Below are 20,198 nucleotides of genomic sequence, written 5' to 3' on the forward strand. Positions count from 1 at the left end.
GGGTGTTATTTTGTGTTATATTTGTGGGGGGGGGGGGGAGTCTTACCCAGCTGAGCACCCTCTCTGGGGTCGGCGTCTGTGGTATTCCACCTCATCTACTGTCCACACGGCGCCCTTCACATTCTCAACCCTCATAAAACATTTGTGAAGGGAGAGATTGTGCCGAACTGCATTCTAATTAAAAAATCATAAGTCATAACATTTAAAAAATTACAAATCAAAAAGTATACTAACATAAATATTAACTACAAAGCGTTTTGTTTATAAATAATTTTTCTACAATAATTCTCATTGAAATTTTATTTAAGAAATTAAAAATTTTTAATGTTATGATTAAATACATCAAAATTTCAAATATTTGTAATTTCCCATTTTTATGTTTGTCAGAGAATTATGAAGAAAAATTGTAGGGCTCGGCAGCCACGCTTTAGCCATCAAAAAACAACAGATAAATTAAGAAGTCTGAACCTGTTCCTAATATAACTACCCGTTCATTATTTAATAAAAATTTAAAGCACCCTAACTGGTTTAAATATGCGGCTTATTGGCAGCTGCCGAGCCCTTGAAATAATATATATTATAATGCTAGAGCAGATAAATACTATTATTATTATTATGACTATATTCATGTAAGCTTACCAACAAATCTTTGAACGTTTACAAAGTCATTTTATAATTTGCATTATTTGGCCATAAAGCGGCTAGGTAAGATGGTGAGCAGGGATACAGGGATAGGACAATGGACAATCATGTAATGTTCCCCCAAAATAATTTTTTTTAGATAAAATTATTTGTGGATAAAGTTTAAACACTACACAATCGAATCATGATTTAACAGTGCCCTACAACCCAAAGTTTTTAAGCTAACACATGGTAGAACGGGCCCATAAAGTTTTGGAAAGTTTCATTTGCGGCCCATTGTCCCTTCACTCCCTCTGTATGATATGGCTCTGTGTAGTTATGATATGCTTGGTAAGATTACATCCGCCCTAGTTTTAGCTAGTTAGGTAGTTTAGGCCAGCAGGGGTAATTTCGGACAAGTAGCAATAGAAAATTTAAAAGAACCTAATAATAGTGTCTAACTTTTTATCTTTGTGACGTAACAAAAATCCATCTCTTTTTTGTGGGTTTCCTTTCCCACCTCCCCTCTCATCCTTCGATTTTTGTTACGTCACAAAGATAAAAAGTTAGACACTATTACTAGGTTCATTTAAAACTGATTTCGTTAGTTTAGGTATAATACATGTAATCAGAACCTTAAAATCTCTTAGATAAGTCTGTATGTTAGTGCATCTCTCAGCCTGAGTTATTTGCCAAAAAAATACTTTCCTGTTTATTGGCAGTTTTTAAAATTTTTAGACATAAATTGCTTGAAATACAAGGATATTTCAGTGATTCATAAAAAATACATTTCTTTCCTCATCAAATAAGGTTGTTAGCGTTTGAATATAAATGTTCTTCATTGATCATTGAAAAATATAAATATTCTTTAAAGGTTACTTTGTCCGAAATTAACCAATTATAAAGGTACATAAATAATCTTTTATAATCATAGAAGATAATGCTATCCATAAAATAATGGTATAAAAACAGCATCTTTTGCAAAAATACAAGTATAAAATATGCCTAAATAAAATATCACTACACATATCTCTATAATCTATATTATGAAATATGCATAAAAAAAATATCTAAAAATTCAACATAAAATCTACTCAGCTATCTTATATGTCAAATTTGCATGCTTTTAAAAGTTTTACCATTTTATCTAGTTCCAAAATACTGATATTTAAAGTGCATATTGTTATATTAAAAAATATGGTAATATAATTTTAGTATGTAAATATTGTACAGTTATTGATTTTGGTAAAATTATTTTAGTTCATTGTAATCAAATAGGCTGCGCTTGTTTGGGTTAATCCTGCTCTTATTTTAAGCATATTTCAAGATATTTTCTCTTTGCATCACACACACTCTCACACACACACACACAAAGAATATTATACTATCCACGCCAATAATAAAGAAGGTGGAAAATGTCATAAAATCATCGAAGCATATTTTATCTGTAGCTCAGATTTGAATAATAATAGCATTTTAAGAGTTTAACTTAAGATATATTTAGATACAGGATGGCTAAAACATCTAGAAGACTTAAATTATGCTATTTTTAAAATTGGGTCAACCCCTAGCTCAAAGGTAAAACATTTATTTCTTTTAAAAGTTTATGGCCTCCCCCACCTTCCTCGAAAAATAGCCTAAAACCTTAAAGGGAACTCATAGAGATTTCCTAAAAAAAATAAGTTTCAGTGGTACTAGATATCTTACATGAAAAATCTTCCAATTTTGGCAAAAGATTCGTTTTTTGAGAATAACACCCCTGAAGTAAAATTTGAATAATATGAAAATTGACGGAGGATATTTAGACAAGAATAAGAGGAAGGGAAACTCTGTACAAATATTTCCACTGAATTAATATCTCTAATTCAATAATAACTACTTCAATTTATAAAGTTCGTCATAGTTCCTCTACAACTCTCTTCCTATAACTACATACATACAGTATGCTTTTATTTTATTTCAAAAGGACAAAAAATTATGAAACATATTCTTTTTCTATTCTTATAAGTACTAAAAGCTTTTTAAAAAAAATAAATATAACACAAAAAAAAACAATTAACTAGTACTACTGGACCTATTTTCATTTTTGATATTTTTATAAAATATTTATTACAGGTATATCTATACGTAGATACCCTCATACAAAATTGATTTTCATTATATAATATAAAAATATAAGTACAATAGATAATATATATAAAGAAGATATGTAGAACCCTGAAATTGAACCTGGAAATCGATTATAGGAACAAAATGAAATTGAAATAAAATATTTTAATATAATTATCAAAGGCTTTGTTATTGTCATTTTTCTAAAAATAATTTTGTCTGTCGTGTTTATTACCTTCCAACTTGCAGAATTGCGTCTAAAGTAAGCAAAAACAGTTGTAAACCAAGTGTAGATTTCATGAAGGGTTAACTGTTTCTGCGGGGCCTCAATAATTGCCTACAAATTTAGGGAGTGCTTGCCCTATTTTGTTACTACTCCAAGGGGAGTAATTTTGGTGGGAATTTACTCATTACAAAACAAAAATTGCGCGAAAATAAAAAAAATAATCCTAACCTTCCAACTTTTGACATTGCGTCTGAAGAATGCAAAGGTAGATGTGAACCAGTCATATATCCCGTGGAGGGTCAGCTGCTTTTCTGGCACCTCCATTATGGACTGAAATAATTAAAGCCAAGTACAGTATAAACAAGTATCAAAGAGAAAGAAAGAAAGAAGGAGAAAAAAGACGGGAATGGGTCAATTGTATGAAAATGTTTTGATTTGCATTATTTAGTGGGAATTTTAGTTTTTTTTAAATGGAGGTTTGGAAAAAAGCAGCAGACCACTCTACGGGATTTATACCTGTATCAAATGTTAATAAAAAGCTTGTTTTTTAAAGCAAAAACTATAAAACAAAAAAAAGAATTTTTTAAAAATATTTTACATTCTTAAAAAGGATATAAAAATAAGCAAATTCCCACCAAAACAAAAGGACAAGCAAATTGAAAGTATTTTATTATTATTTCCAGGGCTCAGCAGCCGCAACATAACTTTGAAAAATTCACCATTACAACTTCATATTTCTTATGCATGATTGAACACTTTTAAAGCTGCAGGAACTAATAAATAAACGGCTTTATAGCGGCTGCTGAGCTCTGATTTAAAAAAAATTTAATAAAATTTTAAAATTAAAATAAATCTTACTTGTCTAATAAGTGATGCATAGGTGAATGGGGGTCTGACGTCATGTGTTCGGTAAAATTCACGATTTCTATGGATTTCTAAAATAAAAGATGGAACCTAGTAATAGTGTCTAACTTTTTATCTTCGTGACGTAACAAAAATCCATCTCTTTTTTAGGGGTTTCCTTTCCCACCTCCCCTCTCATCCTTCGATTTTTGTTACGTCACAAAGATAAAAAGTTAGACACTATTACTAGGTTCTAAAAGATGGATAAATTTATGACACTATCTTCAAAGTTTTATAATAATGTTTTCTTATTCGTTGGCTTAACAACTTTGGGGAATATATTGAATTTTGATTGGCTGGTTCATTTAGTTAAGTGTCTAAATGTTTCTAAAGTGTCTAAATTACTAATTGTAATCTACACAAGGGGTAATTTTGTGAATCATCATTGGGGATGTCACAGTGGGATCTTTTGCCAAAAAACGGGACATTAAGGGTAGACAAAAGTAAACATCAATAAAAAAGCTTGTATTTGACGAAATGATGTAATTTCTTTTGCTTTAACTCAAAAATAACATAAATTTTGCTCCTGTTAACTTCTAATGTGCATTTGGTAAGTACGTCTGGCGGTTTTGGAGGAGCGAAGCTACCCTATTTTTAAAAAATCTATAAATCTTCATAACTTTAGTTAGGATAGGAATATTTTAACAAAATTAACGTCTATGTAAATATTTCTTCAATGCAAACAATGTTTGTGAACATGAATATAGCGTCAGGTGCACCCAGTTCGAGTCCCGGCATTTTTAGGTAGGTCCAGTATAAGTAAAATAGGACACTAATAAGGCATGTTTTCTAATGTTTTTTTTACAGATATAAACAACAATAACATAATTTTCAAAACACTTTTGATTTTGTGTTAATACCTTTATTCTAAGTCTAGCTATCTTCATTTAAAGTTTGCATAAGAATATAAACATAATTGCTTATATTATATTCTCTCTCAAATGTATATTTTTCTCTCTCTCTCTCTGATGCGTATATAATGTTTTTGCAATATTATAATTAATCCCCGAATTTGAATTTCTGCTGAACCAAAACCAGTTAGAAATACAATTTTTTTCAGAACACATGAAATTTAGCAAATTTAATTGCTAAAATAAAAGTATTTATAAGTCATCTTTTTTTAAGGAGTCCTTGTTCCCTTAAATGTCCATTAAAACCGCGAGAACGGCAAAAATCGTTAAAAATCACACCTACGGCGGCAAATAACGGCGAAACGGTTAGCCGGAGGCAAATAATGCATAAGTAAAGAAAGTTCCGCCTCAAAAAGTTAGAAAACATTGCAGAGATGACTTTGGGCTCTAAAATGACTCCTTCCCCCTGTAACGAGGGAAAATTTCAAATTAACAAGAACGAAATTGTTCAAACCATGCAATGTAAAATGCTCAATTACTCAAAAACGGCCGGGAGGCCCCAGGTTATGAAAACTGTTTTAAACACAATACATGTTGCATATTAATATTATTATTGCAAAACCCGGGGCATCCTGGCCGTTTTTGGGTAAAATGGAGAAAACTGATTTTTTTGGGTTAAAAATCTTAATATTTTTGGTGAAATTTTCTCACAAAATGTCAATTTACACCACCAAAAAAATTTTTTTTTTAAATTTTTCTTTAATTAGACATTGGTACAGGTATCTGAAAAGTACCTCAATCAAAAATTATTTTCATAAGATGAACATAAATGTATTTTTTGTTGCTTTGAAAAAATTGTGTAAAAAAATCTGGAAAATCATCAAAACTGAAAAGAAATTTTTCACTACCCTTTTTAAAAATGGCATAAATCCGCCAAAAATGAATATTTTTTAAAAATTTCTTTTCTAGCTGTCTACTTACAGCCATTATTAATACCTAGGATAGATAAAAGTCAATTTCAAATTTTTTGGATGTCCCACTGGATCCCACTGTGGATGTACATCAATTTATTGGACACAACCCAATCTGTCCCGATTTTGTATCACTTTTGAAAAGTGCGATTCCTGTGACGTCATATAAAAAGGGAAGGGGGGAAGAAAATCTCTTCCCTTTTCTCCCATCTCTTTTGAAGAGATTTTCTTCCCCCCTTCCCTTTTTCTTTCCCAAAACGTATATGACGTAACTGGAATCGACCTTTTCAAAGTGATACAAAATCGGGACAGATTGGGTTGTGTCAATTTATTGGCCATTGCCTTATCCCTTTAGGTCCCTGTTAAGAAATAGAAAGATAAATCTAGTTACAGAGAGAGTTTAAACAAACAGAAATATTTGAAACTAAATACAATGTTCAACTGCATTTGAATAAACTTCAACAATAAATAGAACAATTAAACAAATACTAAAATTGTTTTATCAACTGCAAAATATTCAAATTGAAAGTTTGTAATAAGTTTGCAAAATAAATAACTCTTGAGAAACTTATTTCTTTTTTAGTTCTTACATAAAGTGCCACTCAAAAAGTTTTCAGCTAAAATTAATCCAAAAATTATACATATGTAAATATAAGCAAATACTATAACGTCAAATAGAAGCAGACTTTATACTAATGTATCGTAGAGTAGCTTTGCTAAAAACAAAATTCTAATTACCTTGTGCTATATCTAAACCAGTTCTATCAAACATGTACGGGTACCCTGAAAAAAAGTCTATACTAATGTCAATCTCTTTTTTAATAAACATTTTTATGTTATTAATTTAAAAATTTTAGAAAATAAAAAATTCAATGAGGATTTTTTTACTAGTGACTTCATTCCAAGCCTCAAGAGGCGAAGCACTATGAAGGGTAGAGGGATTAAATTATTTTAATCAAATTGTTTGGATTCAGCCTAAAAACAATATGTAGCCCTTGAAAATCAGGACCCAGTCGGACCAGCAGTAAGAGGATTACGGACATACATCCCATTACTTTTTAAATAAAATAATTATAAATCTTTTTAAGACATATGAAAAGATTCACTGTAAAGGAGAACCATATCGGTTCAGCGTTTAGTGAGATCCTTTACTACACACACACATAGACATCCTGTTACTTTTAAATTGGGATAATTGTAAATTATTTAAGATATATTGATTTATTATAACTACATACCTGTGGGCATAGATACAGGAGACTTGTCTGTTATTCTCCGTCTCAATGGTCCTGTCAGGGGATTGTTGGGGCTTCCAGGAGGTAAGAAACTAAGCAATTAATTTAGAGTCAGGTTGTTAGGAATTCATCAACTTATATTGCATGTAAAAAATGATGAATGATATTGATTCATAAAATCTATGAGATTGGATTACATTTTCCTTATTCTGTATATACTTATAGAAACCTTTATTATGAATATTTTTATTTCATCTAACTAATTAATCTTAACCATCAAGAAGAAACCTTTTGTTTGTAAAATCTAAAGGTGTTAGATTCTCACAAGTGAAAACTAAAATTATGAAACTTGTACTGTTTTATGTAATACAATGAGTTATGTAAGTAAATATTCATGTGTACTTTTTTGTAAATTAAAAATATAAATTCAAAAAATCTGGAAAATATTGCCCACCTGAGACCTGGCAGTCTGTGTCCAGGAAATCCAGGCATGCCCATGCCAGGCGGGAACCCCATAGGATTAGGCAACGGCGGGCCAAACCCTAGCGGCGGCTTTGGTAGACCAGGAGGAAGACCACCAAGAGGCGGCTTTCCACTGCCGGCAGCAGCTGCAGCTAAGTCATGATGTAGGCTGACTGGCGGCATTGGGGGACCCACTAATCCATTAGCTACATGATCAGGGCTGCGGGCGTCGCCCTCTTTGCGGTGGCGTTCCAAGCTCCCATCCCTGCTCGGGCCGCCGGGTCCACTAGAGTTGGGGTGATTTGCGGTGCTGCCTGGCGGTGGGGGACCATGCGGGACAGCTGGGGAGCAGCGCTTGGCCTCCTCCTGGTGCTTCCTAGTCATCTGCAGATGGCTCATCATAGCTTGGAGTCTTTCCCTCTCCTTACAAAGTATAGGATTTTGCTGGTTATAAATCATTACTTAGACAAAATGTATTTTTGAGTCGTATTTTTTAGATTTTTTAAAAACATTTTAATAAATAACTAGAAAAGTAGGAGGTAAAATCATATTTTTATCACTTTTACCTTTTGAAGTTGCATTTCTATTTGTGAAACTATTTGCATCTGAACTCTGGCCTGAGCTGTGTTCTTGTCATCCAAAACATGATCTCTCTAAATAATGAAAGATATTAGTTAAGTATTTTTATAGATCTTCTGTTGATTAAAATTATCAGTTAAAAAAATTGGCTCACAAATGATTTGGTACTAATTAATCAAAATCCAAAAAGAGTACCCAAAAGTTTTGAGGCTAACGAATTAGATAACGTGCTCATAAAATTTTGGGTTTTAATTTAATTTAATGTCCCCCTCCTACTTACCTTAGACAATAAGAAAACTATTATATGATAGAATTGATTTAATTTAAATAAAATTAGAAAAACTTAAACTTGTTTATATGTTGTATAAATTGTAGAAAGAACGTCATGATTAAATGTTTTGTATACCTATGTGTCTGATTTATTCAAAAACCTAGCCATAGCCACGCTGAAAACTGATTTACTTCACAGATTGGGTGTGGCTTTTTTATAGCAAGATTTAATACAATAGAGTAATTTAGATTTGGGCCCTTATCTTCATTACAAATGTTTAGTGTATACGTTAGATTTTTGCAAAGTCTGCTAAAGTACAAATCTTAAAATTCTTGCTTTGAATAAGCCACACTATTTGAAATAAATAAACACATGATGCTTGCAAATTGCAAAAACTCTGCGAGTCTGTTTTACAATGTTTAGTAAACACAACACTTGTTGAAGCTTTATATATCAGAGCAATGAATGTAAGTAAAGGTAGATGGGCCTAGGGTTAGTTAGGTTTATACAAATTTGTTTATTGCTAACACCGACGACAGATCTTTAAAACAACAATTACAACTTTTTACAATTTTAAACAAATTTATTTTTAGACTTGTAAAATGTATCTTTAAAAAGTTTTCCTCGAATTGTGCTTTTAGATGATAGATGTATAAAAAAATATATAAATAAAATGTGAAGATTATCTATAAGGAAAACACAACAGTCAATAATAAATGTAGAATAACAATACAAACTGTTATCTTTCTTTATCTATTGGCACGGGTATTCAAACCCGTTGACATGTGTGTTACCAATCATAAATAAAAAAAAATAAAAAAAATATTTATTTTTTATCTTTTTTTTAGTTGTTACATTATTTTTCTATTTTAGTTCATAATTGATAAGTAAGATAGTAAATTTATTTAATAAATAAATTAAGACTTTCTGATGAAATCATTATTTTAAAAAATACAATTGAACTATAGATTAGCTTTGCTCCAATCCTCTGGAATAAAAAAGAGTTAAAAGGGAATCTGTCAATCAGATGAATTGATGCAAAAACATTTCTCTGCATCTATAGTTTACCTTCTCCTGATAACAAACATACACACACAAACACACACACACAAAAAAACAAACACTGACTTACAAAAAAAGTATAAAAATCTTGTAAAAGGAAGCTGGGTCAAAGTTTATGTATTTTAGACAACTGTTTTAATGAATTTTCAGTTTGAATATAAGCCAACATAGGTCGCTTATTTCTACATTATAATATCTGTGCATACAAAATTATACTTAATATTAGGCTTCCAAAAAACTTTGCTCATATCTATACAAAAAAAACAGTTGGTGTCGTTTTCTAAAATTGAATGTCCTACCTGAAGATGTTTGATAAATTCTTGAGTATCCTCAACCCTAGACTCACATCCAGTCCACTTGCATAGACCTAAAATTTAAAAAATTATTTGTTTTTATATATAAAATGGGACAGAAAATTATTTTAAATAAGTATAAAAATGCCTCCTCTCACCACCTTTCATATGTGGTTTGTCCATTCTTCCAGAACAAAATAATAACGTTTTATTGTACTTTTTTCAAATGTTGTTCGATTCATCTGCGCAAATTTTGTACAAAATCGTGCTTGTTTTAACAAAATTTATTAAGGTTTTCAAGTTTATATAATGCTTCCTTATCTAGTAAAAACATATTCAAACTCATTTTGTTTCTACTAATGAAAATGATTTGACATGTTAAAATGAAATCTCATCCTACATAATATACACGACAAACTTCTTAAAATTGACAAACTTGGTTTAAACTCAATAAAACAGGAAAATATAGATAATTAGATAAGCTAGTAAGCTGAAATTTTAAAAAGGGAAAAAGTGTTTAAAGGCTGCTTTCGGCCAAAAAGTTGGACGTACAGCAATTGTTCGGACATAAGGCCGACAAATAATGCAATGGGACAAGAGAAAGTTCTCGTAAATTGGTATTTTTCGCGCATTTACGTTTTCTGCGAATTCCCTTTTAAAACTCTGTCGACTTTATACTGATCATATTGTGTTTAAACCAATTTATCTATCCATTAATTCTTGTAAATAAAGTAAAAAGTGTGGAATACTTACCATTAGATAACAAACTTTGTTGTATAATATCAACATCTGGATAGACAAAACTACCATTCTGAAAACATAATCAAACTTTACATAAAATTTCCAATTTTTTTGTCTACTTTAAGATCTTTTAATCAAATTGGGAATGTTAGTTTGGTTATTGTACATATGTTAGTTGTTTAAAGTTTAAATGTTCATAAAAAAGATGACAACTTCCATAAGTAGCAAAACAGAGTAATAAAGACAGACCAAGCGACTGAATTCCAAGTGCCTATCATCAAAGGAATCTTCACAACAAAAGCCAGCCATCTATTTTTCATAGCTGCTTTGAAAAAAAACTACCCCATAAACATTGGATGTCCCCTATATCACGAGGGAAAAGTCATCCAACCAAAAATGCTATCTATCTCTATTAGCAGCCGAGAAAATCATAATTCCTTCATATGACGGATGTTCATACAAAGAAAGTTAAAGAGTCGCCTTGTATCATAATGTTTCTTAATTTATAGAATTAGTGTTGAAAAGAAATAGCAGATCATTCTAAAGTTTACAGTTGATTAAACAATTTAGAAACAAGTGATTTGTACAATCAAAATTAAAAGTACACATAACAAGTAAAGTGAGATCATTTACCTTGTTTTTATCCGTAGAGTTATTATTATCTAAGTCATGGTTCTCCTTGTCACCATTCTCCTTGTCCTTGTCCTTCCAGGAATCCAGCTTCCAAGGCTCCTTGCCATACATATCCATCTTATCACCTCCTCCCTATAAATGATGTTATTGAAAAAAAAAAGTTTTAACTAGTAAATAGATAATATTCGGGTTGGATATTCATTTCTATGACCCAGAACAAATGTAACATCCCTAATAATTCAGTCAAGAAGTTTGTCAGATCTTGCAGGACAAACAAACATAAAATTTCACTTCTGGCTCTTTAGTATACTGGATAATTGATTTGCCAAGGAAACTTTGAAACTAAAAATGGTTTACAAATGCCTAAAAATGTTAATACTCTCAAATACAGCAAATACCATTGGTATTTTAAAATAATATTGTAAATATCCTTGGGTGAAATAAAATCCCATTGAAATGCAACTGAATTATTCAAATTACGGAATTCTTATGCGTAACCAAGTACAAAAATTATGCAAAAAAAAACAACAAATCTGCTTCTAGGAAGCCAAGACATGAAATACAGGGGCTGGTTGGGATATGGATGGAATGAGGTAATGGGGATGCATTTTACAGGGGGCTGGAAAAAATGGGGGGTAAAGGAGTAATAGAGCCAGTAGATGCCTAACCATACCATATTTCTAATTGTTTTCTGTATTTTCAAATTTGTTTTGCATACTCTAAGAAAACATTTGAACAAATCTCCGTGGAAGACCACCCGCAGTCAAACCAAGACAGGGGTATCAAAACTTTTAATATTTTTTCCGTATAAGAATTCGATAAATTCAAATAATCAAATGATTAAAAGGCTCAATTTAAATTCAAATATGTTTTCTAATTCAGTAATGAAAATTTGTATATTTATTTGGTAGTTCAGTTAATGTTATTATTGAAATTAACCAAAACTATATTTGATAATTTAGGATATTGCCCAAAAATAAACATTAAATCAATATAAAGTAAAGTATCAAATAATAAAGAATATGAGTGACAACCATGCTTTATTGAGCTCAAGCTTATCATATTTCAATCAAATAAATGAAACTATTACAATCAATTGACTTCTTAATACCATGTAATACTTTTAGTTTGTTAAATGCATTAGTAGGCTTTCAAAATATTGTTTTGATAGGAATAAGAGTTGTTCAGCTTCCACCTTAGATTTAGTTCGATGTTTAAAATGTTCTTTTTTTATTTGAGGGAGACGGAGGGCAAGATTTTTTTAAGGGTGGAATTGCGCTTCGCTATTTGAAAACATAACTGGAATTTATTTAAAAGTTTCTATGGGAAGTAAAAGACAATCTGCTGGTACAGATAGACAAAGAAACATTCAACCTCTTTAATATAATAATTAAAGGCGATGGTTACATGATCATCCTTTTATCTATTTTAAGTTTAACGATCTAAAGATTAACCTTTGAATAAAAATCTTGGTTGTTATTTCTGAAGCATGTTGATTGTTCATAAAACTTCATATTCATACATACAGTTATTTGCACATACACACACACACACACTTACACAAAAATACACACACACACACACACATCAAGATAGGAATGCTTTCTGTGAGAGAGTTGTTTAAATTAAACTTTTCTGAGTGTTTGTCAAAAATTGTGTTCAAATATTTGAATTAAGAAATAAATTGGCATTGTATGTTTGTGCATCCTTCAATTCTAAACTTTTAAAGTGTTTGTATTTTATTTCAAATGCTTTTTTTTAATATACAAGCATCTTCGCCACCAACATTTAGGGCCTTTTTAACGAAATGGAAGGGGAAATAACCTAATATCATTTCAATACATACATATATAAAACATCCATTTAAAGAACAGCCAGATTTGAAAGATTGTATCTCCAAAAAAGAACCTAGGATTGCGAGTCCGAAAATTACTATATTTTCCTACTCTAATTTTCCATCATTCAAAATTATCAGCTTTTTTAAATTTTGTATTATATTGAACTTAATTTAACATATTCTTGAATTTTTTCTTCCCCTGATATAAAATGTATGTCAATAGTAAGAATTTTATTCTGTTGAAACTTAAGGTTAGACAGTTTTTCTTCAAGTTACACATCTTTCTTTATGATAGGTATTTTTAAAAGCGAAGCTTTTCTATAATTAGGGTCGGTCCGTACGTCCGTCCGTACGTCCGTCTGTCCGAGATAGATAGCTTTTATTCGGTAATTTAGGCATGTTAGAATTGTCCTATCGATTTCAAACTTTGCATGGTGGTTCCTGAATTAGTTAGGTACAATTTAGAAAGCGTAGCAACTCTATAATCATTACCAGAATGTCTGTACGTCCATTTTAAACATGTTGATTTTTCTACTTTTTTATCAACAATTTTTTATGTGATCTAATTATCCGTTTGATCTGATTTTTGGTATAACAAAGAACAATTTTATATGCGAAGCAACTCTATAATCAAGTCCTAAAAATGTAAGTATGTCCATAAACATTATCCTGTATCAAGCAGTTTTGCAAAAAATTTACTTAAACTTTTGCTTTGACTCTTATACATTTATATTCTGATTATTCAGTTCAGACACTATACAAGTGTTAATGTCAGTTTGTCCTACCGTTTCAGTGCTTCGCTTTTATGTATGTTGTCATCCTTGTTTTATCTTTGAAGGAAGAACTGATATAAATAAAAATTATCATGATTCCCTAAATCATGTCATCAAAATGACATACATGTAAAAAGTCGAGGATATATTGACATCAAAACCGTGGCATACAATTGATTCAAAGAATTTGGGATTAGCAATTACATTTTTAAAAGATAAAGAGGTATAATACAGCTGAGTTGAGAGATGGGAGGGGGAAGAGTTTTTTTGCTTTGACAGAGATACCATTTTCGGGTAAGTCAGTGGCTCATAGAGCAACATCAAAGATTAACTCAGATAAAGAATGGTAAGTCTAAAAACTGTAATTTTAGATGAAATGAATATATGAAAACAATACAATACAACTTACTATTGAGTAATTATTCAATTAATTAAGGTAGTAAGTGTTTTTGGTTTCACGTCCACATAGGCCACGGGTTAGTTTAAGGCTATAATATTTTAAAGTAAAGTCTTGGGTTAGTTTTAGGGAGGATATTTTTTCGCCTATTCCCAATTCTTAGAATTAAGAGCCTTTAGATGCAAGGGTGCGTACTTTCTTTAAATTCAATCATCTAAGAAAGTTACTCTGTGTAAGAATCTTTACAAGTAATACATACACAATGATAGGCTCATGCAAATATTTGAAAGGTTCCAGGAACTTGGAATGGGTCATAGGAATCACTTTACACTTTTTGCGCCTTTTTGGATTACTTTTTATCATATTTACATATGTGTTAAAAGCTATGTGAAGCTTAATGTTCGGAAATCATAAAATTTTTCAACAATTTGTAAAAGGCTTTCTTCATTAAAACAGCATTTAGTTGTTTTGTAAACTAACTTTTTTTTTAAAACCAAAGTTTGAATATTTTTTTATTGTCCTATAATTAAAAGTAATAAATTTTTTCGTCTAAAGCTAAAGATCTCGTAAATTGCTAGTCCGATAAGCTATACCTTTCAGAAAAGCTTTATAAATGTCTTTAAGTAGTTTTAGGTTTTTTTCCCCTTACATCCTTCGCCATCCACTAAAGGCTAGGGCAATGCAGGTTTTATGTAAAACATAACTAAAAATAACCTAACCTGAATCTATATTCTAAAATATAGTTTAAAACCTTACCGCCAGAAGTCGCTGCTGCATAATCTGTAATTGAGAGATGAGCTGCTGCTGATGAAGGTGAAGCTGCTGCAGCGCTGGAGATTGTTTGCTGGGATTCTGCTGAAACAGATGAAGCGGCTCAAGGAAGTTCATCTAAAGCAGGATTTAAACTTTGTTGGTTAGTAAATGTATTTTGTGCATTTTTTATGAAAGTGCAATTCAATAAATTCTTATAGTTTTATTTAGAATTAATTTTCCAGTATGGTTTCGACACCGATTAATATCCGCTGGATTGGAACCGGTTCTAAGTCATGCGGAACAATCATGTATAGCATCGTATTTCAGATAGTTTTCTAAGAATATTAAATAAAATCATAAAGTTCATACTTTATTTTGTTAGCTTTTAATCTTATAATAACTATTCTGTATTTTTATTAAATTTGAGAGGGTGACTGTTTACCTGAAGCTGTTCTTGAAGCTGGGGCATCAGCTGTTCTAGCTGCTTTCTGCCACCCTCTGGCAGCTGCTGAGATTGTTGCAAGAACTGCTGCAGCTGATTTGGATTGACGCCAAACGGATTTTGTAACAATTGTTGCATCTAAATATATCTATGTGATAAATTTAGATATATTAAAAGTTAATTTTTTTTTTGTCCGTAATGTTAAATTCGAATATCTTGTAATAACAAAGACTTAAAAAATAATGAGATATAGTCAAAATGGTCTAAATTAAAAATATTATGTATTTACTAAAAGTGTTACAAGTTAGCATTTTTTGTCTTGTTTGACATTTAAGAAAATATAATTGTACCTGATGAAGACCTGGGGGTAAGATAGGAAGATGTAGAGGGGGTGTCACTTTATAATATAATTGTACCTGATGAAGACCTGGGGGTAAGATAGGAAGATGTAGAGGGGGTGTCACTTTATAATATAATTGTACCTGATGAAGACCTGGGGGTAAGATAGGAAGTTGTAGAGGGGGTGTCACTTTATAATATAATTGTACCTGATGAAGACCTGGGGGTAAGATAGGAAGTTGTAGAGGGGGTGTCTCTTTATAATATAATTGTACCTGATGAAGACCTGGGGGTAAGATAGGAAGTTGTAGAGGGGGTGTCTCTTTATAATATAATTGTACCTGATGAAGACCTGGGGGTAAGATAGGAAGTTGTAGAGGGGGTGTCTCTTTATAATATAATTGTACCTGATGAAGACCTGGGGGTAAGATAGGAAGTTGTAGAGGGGGTGTCTCTTTATAATATAATTGTACCTGATGAAGACCTGGGGGTAAGATAGGAAGTTGTAGAGGGGGTGTCTCTTTATAATATAATTGTACCTGATGAAGACCTGGGGGGTAAGATAGGAAGTTGTAGAGGGGGTGTCTCTTTATAATATAATTGTACCTGATGAAGACCTGGGGGTAAGATAGGAAGTTGTAGAGGGGGTGTCTCTTTATAATATAATTGTACCTGATGAAGACCTGGGGGTAAGATAGGAAGTTGTAGAGGGGGTGTCACTTTATAATATAATTGTACCTGATGAAGACCTGGGGGTAAGATAGGAAGTTGTAGAGGGGGTGTCTCTTTATCCTCTTCAATACTAAACATTGAGAAAAAAAATTAAAAAATTACATTCACTGATTTTAATTATATTGATACTAATGCATGATTTAAATTAATTTATAGATATTTTTTCAGTCTTAAAAAAATATCCTATCATATAAAGTAGAAACCTTTTTTTGTCTGTATATCGCAAACCGCCGAACCAATTTGGCTCTTCTTTACAGTGAAGCTTCTTATAGGTCTTGAGATGATTTTAGACTATTTTATTTTTATGTTTGGGCATTGTTTTAGGCTAATTATCTGCCATTTAATATCCCTTTGATTTAGAGCCCCTAGATGCTAGGAGCGCAGCCGCTAGTTTCTATAAAAAAAACATAAGTTCTTGCCTGTCATCCTTGTTTGACTGTTTGTGTTGATCCACATTCTTCAGTAGGTTTATAATACCAACCTAAATAAAAGATAAATCATAACTGCATATTTTTTTTACACCAGCTCTCTTTTTTTTGCTATATGTTAGATTTGCAAACAAAAAAAGTTTTATAATTAGTTCAATTATTACACATATGCTTTAGTTAAAATTATTGATTATCATAACTTAAAATTTGAACATATGTGTAAAACATATTTTTACACAAATTTTTAAAAAAAATCAATTTAAATTTCATGACTTTTGTTTCGTGACAAACCAAGCTTTTCAATTCTTTTGTTTAACTTCAATTCAATAACAAACAAAAATATAAAAATATGAAAACAATTAAGTTTAAAAATTTAATCAATAAAATCTTTATTGTAATAGTAAAAGGTCCGCAGTCATATTCGATTGAGCAGCTTAGCTGCTGGTCTTATCTACCAAATTTCAGCCGCAGGCAGTCAACGAGGCTTTTAGTTAGCAACTGCAGACAAAGACACAACTGCAAAGTCTAGTTATTTTCAGCCACAGCTGTTTGGCCGGCCGAGTTATAAGCACTGGCATTAAAAATCTGTTCACGTACTGTAATATTTATGAATGTTATATATTATATCATGTATAAAAAAATTGGCCTACGAAATCAAATTTGAATTTGATAATATGAGCAATATTATACAAATTTTCTTCTTCCGAAATTTTGCAAATTCAGATACAAAGCTTTTCTCTTACTCATACTTTCTGTTCCATTCAATTTCTTTATTTTCAACTCATTCTTTACATTTTCAGCCAAAAGATAATTAACTGTTTTTGAAATCATTTCAAAACCTTTAGGTTGACATTAGTTCACTAATTGTTTTTCTCGTATTCATTCGAATCCGGTGGATAGGAACCGGTTCTCATCTATACGAAAAAACTATGTCTAGCATCGTATTATATCCAGCTTTCTACGAATATAGAAATGTACAATCATAAGATTAAAACCAGTTTTTTAGCCCGTGACTTCGGCACCTCGGGGCTAAAAAACTGGTTTTAATCTAATAATTGTACATTCTATATCCGCGGAAAGCGGTTTATAATACGATAAAAGAAATAACTATTCCAGTATAAGACGAATAAAACCGATTATAATTAATCTATACTGAAAAACATGGTCTTTATTGTAATACAGACAATTGCCCACGGAAAATAAAATAAAAATCATAGGATTAATCCTGATTTCGCCATTCCAAAATAAATACAAAGCCATTATATAATCTTGAAGAAAAAAAAACGTTGAAAGCCATGTGATACAATAATATTATGGTACTTTTGCAATATTTAGGAGCAATAAATTTTTGCGCGATTTTTGTGCTAAATCATCAGAAATTATTGCGAAATTCAATAATCACCAATATTGTGCGGAAGTGTATATGTAAAATTTTTAAGAAAAGGAGAACTCAGTTTTTGCAAAATTAATTATTTAATTTTCATTCAGAATAAATAAGAAAGTATTTTTTAATAATATGCCCCCTAAAAAAAGAAAAATAAGCATTACTTTTATTAATTGTATCAATGGTAAACAAATATTGGGGAGAAAAGCTTCAATAAAGACGGTCAATAAAATTCTTTAGGACTATTTACTCCCTTCCAAAATATATCTGTAAATGTGTATTTGGGTTCCTTTTGAATTGCTACCAAGCTAAAACCACCAATTTTATCAGAAGCCAATCTGTTAAGCTGTTATAAGTTCTTTTGACTAAAACAGCAAAATAATTGATAAGCATAACTTTAACTATTCTGCCTTATGGCTAGAATGTTGGGTGGGTGAAATTCTATGTTTGCTATGTATTGGGTATCTGGTCAGTTTACAGTATTTACAATAATTCTCCATTACCCAATTTATACCAATATTTAGATATTTATCTCAGGAAGTCCTGTAGGTATTTTGGGGGATAGGTAAATGCAAGATTATTGTTAAATTTAATTTCCAAAAATTAATTATTTATAAAAATAAAAATTGAAATCTCATACACAAATATTTTTTCTTTTTTATGCTACAATTTTTCCATTTATCTTTTCTATTTCTAGCATCATTGTAACAATATAAACTTATCCTCTTTCATCAATCAGAGTAGGCTCCCACCCTCACTCCTCCCAGAGAATTACAGCGGGGGAGGGTATCCAGAAGCAGGGGGGGGGGGGGAGTGGCAGTAAGTAAAGGAAATGTTCGTATGTATCCTGGTTTTTATGTAGATTTGTATTTGATGATAACTTGTTTCCAATATCCTGGTAATGGGGGTAGTTTATATCAGAGTATATATACATATAAGATATATTCCCTGTAAAACTGTGGTGATGTTATTATACTAACAAAAACATTTATAGTGGTGCCTGGTAGTTTAGGATTTGCAACAGCGTTGGGGATGATTGACCCCCCTCAAAAAAGAAATAAATAATCCAACAAAAACTTTTCAACCCCCTCCCTGCCCCCCCCCCTTACCTCAAGAGCCCCTAAAGGCCTTTGATAGCGAATCCGCTAGTGCCGAAACAGCGTATAGGGTCCAATAAAAAATGACGTCATACAATTCATATGACCAATGATAGGCCAGGATACATTGTAATTGACCAATGGTAAATTGTATACTGGCCTATCATTGGTCATAATGTATTAGATGACGTCATTCGTTATTGGACACTATAAGCTGTTTCGCTAGTGCTAGATATGGCATAAAAAAATCTGCCAAACTAGATCTTATAACAGAATGCCAATAAATTAGTCACTATTTTGTCGACATATATCAATAAGGTTGTAAGTCAACATAACTCCTCTATGATTAACAGGGAATTATACATTCACACAGATAAATACCAATAAATATGTGGTACGGAGGGGGGGCGGGGTGGAAATTTATTCTTTGTCCAAAAGAAATAAGCTTTGTCTTGATTTCTATTTTGAATGTGTTTTATTGTGTATTTTATAGTATTGGCAACTCTTTGTCTGTCCATCATGGATATTTGGGTATTTTTACTTTTATTCCATAGCAATAACGGTTTTCAGATCATTTATTTGATTGGTTTTCTATATGAGACAGCTACGTCTGTAGGTCTGAGACAGGCATGTATTGTCTAGCACAGAGTTCCCCCCCTCCGCCCACCATTTGTCACTTTACAAAGTGTCTCAAAAATCAGCCATGTGACGTCATAAAAAAGGAGGGACTATCCATCTCTTTTTTAGGGGTTTTCTTTTCCACTTCTCATCTCACCTCCCTCATTTTTATGACGTCACATGGCTGATTTTTGAGACACTTTGAAAAGTTACCACTATTTTGAAAAGTGGCGACAGTTTTATGTGAATTTTTATTATATTTTAGGTTAGCTATATTAGGTATAGGTTACCCTCGCATGGGTTAAGGTAATACAGGGTCCTCAGCAAGATATAGATCTTTTATTTAACTTAAACTCTCAGCGTCGGTAAGTTCATCTTGCATATTGTACCTTCATGTAATTGTTGCTCATTCATCAAGAGTATTTTGATTTTAATATGATC

At 31.4% G+C, this 20,198-nt stretch overlaps 1 protein-coding gene across 23 annotated transcripts in view; it reads right to left on the reverse strand.

The window, feature by feature from the left end:
* Window positions 1–20,198, reverse strand: part of LOC145313416 (uncharacterized) — a 54,915-nt gene that overhangs the window by 11,405 nt on the left and 23,312 nt on the right. For 4 of the 23 annotated variants that reach the window (XM_080152800.1, XM_080152812.1, XM_080152796.1 and 1 more), the window contains exons 6-18: window positions 16,650–16,711; window positions 16,237–16,300; window positions 15,160–15,297; window positions 14,721–14,852; window positions 10,958–11,089; window positions 10,337–10,394; window positions 9,590–9,657; window positions 7,945–8,031; window positions 7,371–7,801; window positions 6,920–7,008; window positions 6,420–6,476; window positions 3,815–3,891; window positions 2,966–3,067 (exon numbers count right to left, since the gene is read on the reverse strand). In XM_080152800.1, coding sequence (XP_080008926.1) covers window positions 2,966–3,067; window positions 3,815–3,891; window positions 6,420–6,476; window positions 6,920–7,008; window positions 7,371–7,801; window positions 7,945–8,031; window positions 9,590–9,657; window positions 10,337–10,394; window positions 10,958–11,089; window positions 14,721–14,852; window positions 15,160–15,297; window positions 16,237–16,300; window positions 16,650–16,711 — 1,497 coding nt within the window. Of the gene's footprint in view, window positions 1–46; window positions 175–2,965; window positions 3,068–3,184; window positions 3,287–3,814; window positions 3,892–6,419; window positions 6,477–6,919; window positions 7,009–7,370; window positions 7,802–7,944; window positions 8,032–9,589; window positions 9,658–10,336; window positions 10,395–10,957; window positions 11,090–14,720; window positions 14,853–15,159; window positions 15,298–15,509; window positions 15,554–15,641; window positions 15,682–15,707; window positions 15,755–16,236; window positions 16,301–16,649; window positions 16,712–20,198 lie in introns of those variants that run through there. The other 19 variants (XM_080152807.1, XM_080152813.1, XM_080152810.1 and 16 more) reach the window with 12 other exon arrangements.

This window comes from Acartia tonsa, chromosome 3 (genome assembly GCF_053477335.1).
Source record: "Acartia tonsa isolate MP-2025a chromosome 3, ASM5347733v1, whole genome shotgun sequence".
Taxonomy (NCBI): domain Eukaryota; kingdom Metazoa; phylum Arthropoda; class Copepoda; order Calanoida; family Acartiidae; genus Acartia; species Acartia tonsa.